Genomic DNA, 11,830 nt, shown 5'->3' with positions numbered 1-11,830 from the left:
ATTTCTCAATGTATTATATGTTCTTGAAATTATTGTACGACATGCAAATGCACTGTTTAAATGAAACCCAGAGAACTCACCACAGCTGAGGAAGGCAGTTTGTGATTCACAGGTAACTACAACCTTTGATGGTACACCTGAAGTTGGACACAAGTAGCAAATTAGGAGTAGAGATGTTACAGTGTTTCATTTACGGCACCTCTAATTTCTCTGTAAAATTGCAATCAAAAGTTGTTGAAAAATAAAAAATCTTGAATTAATACAATATTGTTCGCATATCTCCAACACCTAAAGTTGGAGAAGAGCTGCAAATAAGGAGTAGTTACGTTTACAGTGTTAAATTTACTGCATCTCTAATTTCTCTTTAAAAATGCAATCGAAATTTGCCAAAAAAGAAATAAACTTGAATTCATTCAATATTGTTCTCCGACTTTTTTGTCACAAACCATTTCATTTGTTTGAGCGGGGCCCTGCTCGACTTTCACCTCTCACACAGACACACTCAAGCAGGATTGACGGACATCAAAGGCAGTGGAGTAAACATCTATGTTGCCTTGAAAAATCCATTAGATAAAGGTATCACGGAGACAGGAAGTGGAGCAACATCGGATTCAGATGCACCTTGATGCATTTCTACTTCTATGTTGCTTAATTGGGTTTGATTGGGTTTTGTTGTTATGTCTTTAGTTTATATTTGCTTATATGTATGTTTTGATTTGTTTTACTGTTAGTGTTGTAAAGCACTTTGTGATTTCTTGTCTGTGAAAGGTGCTATATAAATACATTTTACTTACTTAGTATTTTTAGGGTGTTGAAATGGTTACAAGGGCGTTCCATGTGGTCGCTAGGCATTGTTAAGCTCTTTAAGCTGCATTCTGTACAACTTGTAGTCGTTCCAAATACAATTTGTTCAAACAAGTATACAGAACATTGCAATAATCCAATCTTGATGAGATAAAGGCATGGACAAGCATCTCATCTCTTTTTTTGAGACCACAGATCTAATCTGAGTAATGTTCCTGATGTGATAAAAACATGAACATACTACAGCCTTTACATGACTGTTAAAGCAGGTAGCTCTTTCAAAGATGACACCCAAGTTTCATATGTCACTGCGGTCAGACCGTACTAAGCCCCCCATAAACTGCTTAATCTTAAGAGTAATATTATTGGAGGCAAAAATCATCATCTCAGTTTTATCATTATTAAGTTGAAGAAAATTGTCGGCCATCCATTTGTTAATGGTGGCTAGACAGTTCTGCAGAACTGACAGTTTATCTAGACTATCAGGGTTAAAATAAATATATAACTGGATGTCATTGGCATAGAGATGATAAGATATTGTTTTATAACTGTTAATAATCTTGCCAAGAGGAAGCATATACAGATTGAACAACAGAGGACCAAGCACGGACCCTTGAGGCACACCGCAGGACAAAGGGACAGAATCTGACATATAAGATCCTATAGACACTGAAAAACTCCTATCATACAGATAGGAGGATAACCATTCCAAAGCCGACCCAGAAATGCCCACCAGGGAGTGCAGTATATTAATCAAAATGCAGTGGTCAACCGTGTCAAATGCTGCACTAAGATCTAACAAAACTAACACAGAACAATCACCTGCATCAGAGGCCATCAAAATGTCATTTGAGACCCTAAGTAGGGCAGTTTCAGTGGAATGTTTTTTACGAAAGCCAGATTGATATTTATCATAAATATTGTGGGCCTCCAGAACAGCATTTAACTGCTCTGCCACAACCTTTTCCAAAATTTTAGAGATGAACGAAGTTTAGAAATAGGCCTGTAGTTGTTCAAAGATGTTGCATCAAGATTACTCTTTTTCAAGAGAGGCTGAACAACAGCATGTTTGAAACACCTAGGGACCTGGCCCAACTTTAGAGAAAGGTTGATAATTGAAACCAAACACGGGCCAATAGATGTAATGGATTTCATAACCATAGATGCATGCAAAATATCCACAGGGCTTTAGGAAGGTTTCATCGTACTCACTATCTTAATGATATCACTTAGAGAAATTTGGTAAAAGGAGTCCAAGTTTTGAAGTCCTTCTGAATTAACTGTAAGAGTGTTTGCTGATGCTACAATGCTATTCCTGACAGCCATAACCCTATCTGAATTAACTGTAAGAGCGTTTGCTGATGCTACAATGCTATTCCTGACAGCCATAACCCTATCTGAATTAACTGTAAGAGCGTTTGCTGATGCTACAATGCTAGTCCTGACAGCCATAACCCTATCCACAAAATGATATAAAAAATGATTGCAGTCCTCAATAGAAAACACAGGAACAGGCAATGTAACAGGAGAAACGATGCTTTTAATAGTTTCAAACAGAGTCTTAGGATTCCTTTTGCCAGTAGTTATCAGATTCTTAAAATACGATGCTCTAGCATCCTTAATCATCTCATTCAAATCTGACAAGAGCTCTTTAAGATGCAGGTGATAGACTTGGAGCTGAATAGCTTTCCACAGATGCTCAGTCTTCCGACAAACATGCCTGAAACTCCAGATAGCGTCATTTATCCACGGAGATGTATTAACAGCAGGGATTTTCAGAGTCTTAAAAGGAGCCACACTATCCAGTAGCAGAGTGCACTGATCATTAAACGACTGTAGAGTATTGTCAATGACATTTGAAAAGAGTCAAAAGCGGGTGAGAAATTCTCAATAGCAAATTGGGTGATCATGCGTGAGCAGGACACCCGCTTAACAGTCAGTGGATCCTCATTACAAGCAAGATCAAATGAAACACATTTATGATCACTAACATGAACATTTTCAATGCAAACAACGCCAATATTTAAACCATGAGAGAAAACTAAATCAAGCGTATGCCACTTACCCCTGGAGACATTCGGAAAAACGGTGCGAAGAGCCTAGAGCTTAACAATGCCTAGCAACCACATGGAGCACCCTAGTAACCAGTACAACACCCTAGCAATGCCTATGCACAAGCCAGACTACTTTAGTAACAAGCAGGCACACCTTGGCAACGCCTACTAATTGCATGATAGACTCTAGCAACGCCTAGCAACTAAAGGGAAAACCTTAACTACAAATGCCTGATTCTTATTAGCATCACATTAAACCCTGTTAACATCATGCTAACTTGTGCTAACTTGAATTGATAGCATTTCACCATTGTTACGGGATGTATGCTGATTTTGATGTCTGTATGTGTCTATGCTTTTGAGGGGATTGGTTTTTATGTTTGTATTATGCTTGTAAATCTTTCATGAATATACTGTATGATTGATCATCAAGAATAACCAACATCACATAGTTACACAGGTGATTTTTGTGAGGTCTAGGGATCATTTAGGTGCAAAACTCACGTGGTGATGGTGGTGGAGGTGCAACACACTTGTAAGACACAGTCAGGTATTTATAAGTTCCATAACAAGGATCTGTGAAAGCTGCATTCCCCGCAACAATGGAACAACTAGTTTTTCCATCACATCTGTGTCAATAAATACAAAGAACAGCAAAAATATAAAACATAGTAATTGCTTACGTTATTTTCATATTTCATAGCTCTTCAGTGACGTTTAATGCTCTTACCTAATGGCAACCACACGTAGGGACGTACTCTGAGTGCAGCGAACATTTGAGAGCTGGTTATATGGCCTTCCAGCAGAGCAGGTCTGTCGGTCTGTACGCCCATAATTGGCTGAAAGGACTTTTATACTTCCCTGATCTGTTGATAAAAAGTAACATTGTCTACAAGTGTGTTGTACATTTTCTCAATGTATTATATGTTCTTGAAATTATTGTACGACATGCAAATGCACTGTTTAAATGAAACCCAGAGAACTCACCACAGCTGAGGAAGGCAGTTTGTGATTCACAGGTAACTACAACCTTTGATGGTACACCTGAAGTTGTATACAAGTAGCAAATTAGGAGTAGTGATGTTACAGTGTTTCATTTACGGCACCTCTAATTTCTAAAGTTGTAGAAAGTGAAAATAAAACTTGAATTTATCCCAAATTGTTACCCGACCGCTTTCTCAGTTGCAATATTATTTTTTAGAGCTTTAAATGACACTTCTTACCAGCTACACCCTAGCAACAACCGGTTACCTGCCAATATACCCTGGTTATACGTTAGAACACCTTATAAACTCAATAAAAGCCTTGAAAAGTGCCATTGGAGGGCAAGCAGAGATTTTCTACATAAGAATTTACTATTACAATCTCAAAATGGCTGTGTTTTGCATCTTTTATGTTTGTTCAGATCTATCAAATCATGAAACCACAAGGTGGTGGTTTTAGGCAAATGATGTGTTTATGTCATGTACCAAACTTTAGAAGTGAAAATATGCGGATTCATATCGGCGTTTGCATGAGCCGCAGTGGAAGCGGCTGTCATTTATATTCATGAAAAAGCTTCTTATATTGTTATTTTAAACATTTTAAAACCTTTTAAAGCAACTGCAAGTGAACAATAAATACAATTGTTAATATCAGTTCATTCTGAACTTTAAAAGTGAAAGTCTGCAGATTTAGGTGTTTTGTTTACATGTATTGATGCTGATATTACAAAAATGTTTTACAAAACCGGATTACAAGCATAGACTGTTTGTTAGTCTGTTTATATTATGATTTAAACATGCATGTGTATAATATCTGCAAATAAGAAAGTTTTTTAATGAAAACTAAACTAAATGTGCTGTGGTCAGTCAGCAGAAGAGAACCACGTTCAGGTGTCGAGCATGACACATCACATCATTCTAGCTTTCTAGTTGGCTAGCTAGCTCATGTACCCCCATCTCTGTCGCTTTCCGACATTTACACTCTATCAATCTTTCACTGTTCTATTCTAGTGAAAACTCAACAAGACAGTAGGCTACTTTCTCAAAAACAAAGGTTTTAGTTTTCAATGAAAATTTCTAAACTATATTACGGTTTCAATCGAAAACAGTTTTCACAGTTTTTTTTTACTGCGCATTCATAAATGTTTTTATGGCGTTCTTAAAACGGTAAAAAGGTTTGAACATTCTCTAAATCTAATACGAGTGTTATCAAAACATTCTTGGAAGATATTTATCTTCTTTCTTGTTAATGAATAGTGATGAAAAAATAATGAAAAAAATATGTCATTTAATCTAGATCAGGGGTGTCCAAACTGTTTTTGTACAGGGGGTGAGATTTGGTTTGATGAACATACTAGGTCCATACATATATATATATATATATATATATATATATATATACTGTATATATGATGGAAGAAGTATATATACTGTATATGTTTATATATATACCCCCGAACATCTGTATATTTTGTCGACATTTTAAAGACATACAGACGCAATAAGACATAATAAAACTGTTCACTTTATATTTAAATGTAATTTATTTCTGTGATCAAAGCTGAATTTTTTAAATATTCAACAATAAAGAAATCAATATAACATGCTGATTTGTTGCTCAGTTATTAGGCATTATTATTAACACTTAATCATACATTAATGCCTCTTATTCACACACATTTCATAGTTCTTTCATTAATAAAAAGAATAGAAGAACAACATATACTTAAAGTAAAAAAAATACTTTGTACTTACTTTTTTTAAAAATAAATCACAGGAATAAATGACATATTAAAATAGTATCACATAACTTTCACAATATAATTTTTTTACAGTATTTTAAAATAAATAAAGGTTGCCTTGGTAAGTGGGAGATACTTCTTTTAAAAGCATTACTGAAAGATAGAGTGCATGTTTGAATTAAGTGTACCTGCAACTGAACGCTGTAATCACGCTGCTTTTATTGTGCTTCAGGGACCATTACAACGCCTTTTGATCATCTCTTGTTATCGCCACCGAAACTGCAGGACTTGCAGGCCACTTATATTTTAATTATTAAGACAGGCTGTGGGCCATTTAAAAATGATCCGGGGCCTCATTTGGCCCACGGGACATAGTTTGGACACCCCTGATCTAGATGAACTCATTCAATTATTAGGGGTCAAGCCCCGAAGGTAAATTTTGCACACAGATAGAGGACAGGCCAAACATTACCCACAGCAAATTTTGAGTCTCTAATTCAATCCCTCTAGTGCCACCAACAGTCCAAAGTTTCACATAACGTCTAAACCGTAAGTGCTAAGTTCCTTTTTCCTTTGAATCCTTGGCTTATGATGATTCAATTGCACCCTATGGCATAATTCCGTCATTAAAACCTACTTTTCCGATTTGTAGGAATTTGGTATGTAGCATCTGGAGACAGTGCTATTAAAAGATTTTCAACTGGCCAATCTGCTCTCGTACAGTTCATCAACAAATTTGATGTAGCGTTCAACAAAATTTATATGATGCTGTATCGTCAACAATCTTTAATGTATCGACACAAAACTTATGTTTCATCACAAGCCTGACCTAAGGTAATCTGCTATTTTCTGACGTAGTGCCACCTAGTGGTCCGGAGTTACGAAAAATTGCTATTTTTAATTATAACTTCTGAACGGTAAAAGTTGGTAATAAAGTTGGTCTCGTTAGAGTCGGGGTGGCATGCCGAGTCGAACGATATCCAGTTTACCCATGTCGTCCATCAGTAATCGTTAATTCGTCAAGCCATCAATTCGATTGTACCCTATTATGTCATACCATGTAGCAAAAATCTCCCGCCATTTTGAATTTGTTGAAAAACATACTTTTTCGAACTCGTCCTAGACCGATTGTCCGATTTGCACCAAATTTGGTATCTAGAGACAGTGTTGACAAAGATTTATAAGTATATTTTTGATTGGCCAAGCCAATTCTCAAGTGGTGGGTCAATGAATTCGACAACGAGTGCGGGAAAATGGTTTTAAGGCCGTATCTTCGACAAACTTTCATGTATCGATACAAACTTGGTTTTTGTCATCAAGGTCTGAACCTGAGGTGACACCTCAAGTTTCGGCACATTGCCACCTACTGGTCATAAGATATAATAAATTACTATTTTTGCTTATTACATCTGAAATATTTTATCTAAAATCATGAGGGGTCTCGTTTGATTCATCAAGTCATGCCGAGTCGAACCATACCAAATGTTTGTTGGTCGGCCATTGGGGGCGCCACTTATTTCAAATTTGTCATAAAATGCAGTATTTTACGAACACAATGGCGTATCGCTACAAAACTTGGTATTGTCTGTCATGACCATATTCTCAGAGTACCTGTAAAGTTTTAAGCCAGCACTCCCTAGTGGTCAAGAGATGTAACCAAATTTGTTTAATTGCTTATAGCACATGAACAATTCAACATAATGTCATGTGATTTACACTAGCATATTTGTTGGCTCAAGCCAAGTGCTTTCATATAAAACTCGTCATATTCCACCATATTTCCTGTGAGCCATATTGAATTATATGAAAAGCAAAACTTTTCGAAAATTTGTTAGATTTGCACAAAATTTGGTCTACAGCATCTACAGACACTCCTGACAAAAAGTTATTAAAAGCTTTTTGATTGACATAACAGTTCTTGTATACATAGTCAATGAATGTGATTGTCATATGGTTGTATCTTCGCAATACTTTGGAATATTGACACAAAACTTTGTATACAACATCAGTACAACATCTTGTTCACCTCATATTACTTAGAAAATCTGTGAAGGAGGCTAAAACTCCAATTTGCTTAGCGACAGCCAAGACACCTTAAAGATTTACAGAGGAGTGGACTAAAATGTATCCTGACACATGTGCAAACCTGGTGACCAACTATCAGACATGTCTTACCTCTGCTTGCCAAAAAGGGTTTCTCCACCAAGTACAAAGTTACATTATGTTTTGTTCGGGGATCAAATACTTATTTCACTGAATGAAATGCAAATCAATTTATAACCTTTACATACATGTTACCCCTGATATTTTTTTATATTCTGTCTCTATCAGTTAAAATAAACCTACCATAAAAATATAGACCCTTTGTCATGGTCCTGCATTCTTGGTTCTGTATTTCTAACCATATGGCAGGATCGGGACGGAGCGGGATGTTTGTTATGACATGTCTTGTCATTGGCCCTGCCCCTCTCGTTTCATGTATTGCTTCCCTGCCGTGTCTTATTTTCCCACCTGCCCTCGTCAATTATCCTTTGTTTGTCTTCCCTTTAAATTGCCCTCATGTTTCATTGTCTTGTGCTCTTGGATTGTATTTGTACCTGTACCCTGTGCTTATGTGCCTGTGTTTTGTATAGCCTCGTGTTCGCATCCTCGTCTTGATGCCTGTTCCCCTAAAGTGAGTTTAGTTTTGCCTTAGTTCTGTTTTGCCCCATTTTGGGAAGTTTTTGATAATCTTTTATAGTCTTCTGTTATAGTTTTGTTTCCCCCCATCGAGGTTTTTTTGTTTCTGTTTTGTGTTTAAATAAAACCTGTTAACCCCTTCACTGCCGCTGCCTGCATCTGGGTTCTTCCACCTCGGTTTTCGTGACACCCTTCATTTCTTTGTAAGCAGGCAAACTTACAAAATCAGCAGGGGATCAAATAATTATTTCCCTCGCTGTATCTCTGTCTCTTAACTGTTTATTATTGTTGTATTTGGATCATGTTTTGTTAAGTGAAGGTTTGCTGTCTCTCACCATTGTAGCAGATGAATCTCAGCCCAATGCATTCAGATATTGAACAGAGAGCTATGAATGAGAGAGTTTGAGTCTTTATTAAAACACACAGAACACATTTTCATGACATTATAAACAGACATAAAACCAGAAACACAAACTCACCAATGACAAGAATATTGAAATATAGAGTCTGAGCCATTTCTGTGGAAGAAACACATTGAAAATCTCAAACGTTAAAACAATTAAACTCTTCATATATTTGTTCTTTGTTTGTTGTGTAGACATCTTCTATTTTGACATTTCAGCAAATCATTTAGTAATTATTTCTTCACGTTTTTGCAGTACTCAATCTAAAGTGAAAATGATTAATCAATTGTAAATGTTTATAAACATTTACTAATCATTAGTAACTTTATGAGTAGTCATCTTGATTGTAAATATGTGTCCCAAATGACCTGAATTTACCCTATTTTCACATCTTTATCATGTCATGTTTAATAAGTTTATTAGTAAATATTCACAAACACATTATCTAGCTATTTTAATTTATAGTAACTAATGATTTGTTATAGATTACATAATGTTTGTTAATGATTTATTAATGAAAGTTATCATAAAGTGTTCCCTAAAGTTATAATGAGTCTGTTCTTCTCGTAAGCAACCAATCTGCTCCTCAGTACAATAAAAACCTCTTAAAAAGAAACAAAAGAACAGAATTGTATTCTAGTTCTCATCTTGATGAAATAAATATCACTTTTTACAGCATAAAGTAATACTGACAAAAACAACACTTTTTCAAGTGTCTTGGAAAGCACAACAGAAATTCTTGGACTAATTTGGGGAAAACTAATAATATTGGTTCTAACAAACTGTATTGTATTTTTTTTACATCATTTTATAGTGCAGTGCTTAATTTGTCCATTCCGAGGTGCCAGAATATGGGGGCGATGCAGATCCGGTGGGTTAGTGGGGTGGGGAGAAGCGACGGAATGTGCGATCTCTGTGGGGTTTTCTAGCTAACTATTTCGATGTTTTTAAAATGCGCATAAACAAGCCTAAATGGAAACGGACATGCAAAAATAATATCAGAATTCTCAAATAAACTTAACAGGATTTACAACACAAATCTCTCTCTCTCTGAAGTGTCCATCACGACAAGTCCCCTTCAATATATAATGCAAAACATGTGAGGCGAATAAATATACGTGGAATATTTGACATTTAACAGATTAACAAAACAAAAGGGAAAAACGGGCACAATATTCTGCTGAGTTTGATTCAGTCCACAAATAAGTTAAAGGAAATGAGATGACACAGTTAAAAAGTGTGTATACACGACTAAATGTAGCTAACTTTGCAGTACCTAATAATGTACTCATAGTCATACAATATTCCAGCATATCAAACTTGACAGCCTGTTCATTATCAAAATAAAATAGGCATTGCCATTATAATTATTATAAGGTTTGTAATGAAATATATGGACGCAACAGGTCGGATCGAACGCTTTCCATTAGCGCTTGAGGAGAGGAATCTGCCAAATGAGGAGCCGGAGCGGCACAAATAAAGTCCTGGATAAGTGTGGATTTAGCTAATGCTAATTTAGACACTGTTAAAAAAAACTAATTCACAAAGCTTATGAAATTATGTCATATCAAAAGAATCATTTGAATAGGAATGAGAATGTAAATTGTTCTTACTTTTCAGCTGTTGAGTGTTTCTCTCCTGAATCTGCTGCTGTGTTTCTCGCTGTTTTTATGCCTTTCAGCACCTCCCATCATTTGTGTGTTTTTCAAAAAATCATGTCTTCATATTTGATTTCCTTGTTACTTGTGTATTTTTCCACCTACTGCTATCTGTTTTACTGTAACAACAGCCAGAACTCAAATTTCAAGAAATGATGTGTGCATTCTCTTATTTGCAAAGTTTGACGTGTCAGCCAGTGTGTGTCAAGTAAATGTACTGTATAGATTACATTTTTTTACCATGATTAATATTTGTCATCATTTACCATATGTACTACATACTTAATAATTTAAGTCATTTTATTTGATTATGAAAACTAATGGTAGGCCATTACGGATGATCCTCAAAATGCCTTTGTGTCCCGAAGGCGGTCAAGAGACAGTTTTCCTGGAGACCAAACCTGATAACAAGCAACCTTTGAACCAATGTTAAAAACAGTTGATTTGTCAATGTTAATCATATTGAATCAATATCACTTTTCCACTCTGTGTTTGTTGATCGGCCTGGCTATGGTCTGTAATATAACAATTTATATTATATTGAATTTATTTTAATGTACAGCCGTGGCCAAAATTTTTGAGAATTACACAAATATTAATTTTCACAAAGTCTGCTGCCTCTGTTTTTATGATGGCGAATTGCATATCCTCCAGAATGTTATGAAGAGTGATCAGATGAATTAAATTGTATTGTGTTAGATGTAATCACTAAGGCACTTTGGGGTTTCCCAGACAGGGCTTAAGACTAGTCCTAGACTCAAGTAAATGTTAGATCTGTCTAAACTAAAAACAGCTTGCACTGACTTAACTTAAAATACATTAGTGCCATTGTTTTGTCTCAAAATACACATGTAAGGCATGTTTGTAAAAACGACTTAAATGTCCTAATTTAACAAAGGCCTAGTTCTGTCTTAATCTAATCCCTGTCTGTGAAACCACCCCTATGTGTTTAACACTGTTCTCCTATGTTGTGTCTTTTCAATCAGTGATGATTTCATCTTTTAATTTGATTTCATGCAACACACTTGCAGATTACACCCTTACGTGAAAAAGACAACGCTGTGAGGTGAACATTTTTTTTTTAATTGAATCACCCGAATAAATAAAAACAAAATAATTACTTAACTTATATATCTATCCATTTAAATTACTAACACACGATTTAGATAAATCCGTATAATTTACTCACCAACTCGATTTGATGTTGCATCATCATCACCAGTGTCCAAGGAAAGAGTTGCTTTCCGCCCCCGCTTTCGACTCATAACTGTTGTCAAGTCCAGTCAAGTCAACTTTATTTATATAGCGCTTTTTACAATTTTCATTAAGCGGGTTTCCATCACTCTGGTTTTATTCGCATTTTGAAGTTTCGCATCAGAAACGAGTGATGGAAACGCCAAATTTCTAATTAAAAACGCTTAATTCGCAAAAAGGTTTTACGCTCGCTTGAGGTGGTTTTTCAGTTTTGCGAAAAAGGATTAATGCGAATAATGGGAGATGGAAACG

General features: G+C 35.7%; 1 protein-coding gene across 1 annotated transcript in view; it reads right to left on the bottom strand.

Moving 5' to 3' along the window:
- The window catches only part of LOC130547503 (L-rhamnose-binding lectin CSL1-like), a 10,806-nt gene extending 1,978 nt beyond the window's left edge, over positions 1 to 8,828 (bottom strand). Inside the window, exons 1-6 of the mRNA XM_057323467.1 lie at positions 8,742 to 8,828; positions 8,598 to 8,648; positions 3,846 to 3,902; positions 3,589 to 3,724; positions 3,363 to 3,487; positions 81 to 137 (exon numbers count right to left, since the gene is read on the bottom strand). Coding sequence (XP_057179450.1) covers positions 81 to 137; positions 3,363 to 3,487; positions 3,589 to 3,724; positions 3,846 to 3,902; positions 8,598 to 8,648; positions 8,742 to 8,778 — 463 coding nt within the window. The 5' untranslated portion in view covers positions 8,779 to 8,828. The remainder of the gene's footprint in view (positions 1 to 80; positions 138 to 3,362; positions 3,488 to 3,588; positions 3,725 to 3,845; positions 3,903 to 8,597; positions 8,649 to 8,741) is intronic.
- Positions 8,829 to 11,830: the final 3,002 nt, after the last annotated feature.

This window comes from Triplophysa rosa, linkage group LG24, assembly GCF_024868665.1.
Source record: "Triplophysa rosa linkage group LG24, Trosa_1v2, whole genome shotgun sequence".
In the NCBI taxonomy this organism is placed as follows: Eukaryota; Metazoa; Chordata; class Actinopteri; order Cypriniformes; family Nemacheilidae; genus Triplophysa; species Triplophysa rosa.
The sequence above is the reverse complement of the archived record's forward strand: the minus strand, read 5'-3'. Positions and strand labels throughout refer to the sequence as shown.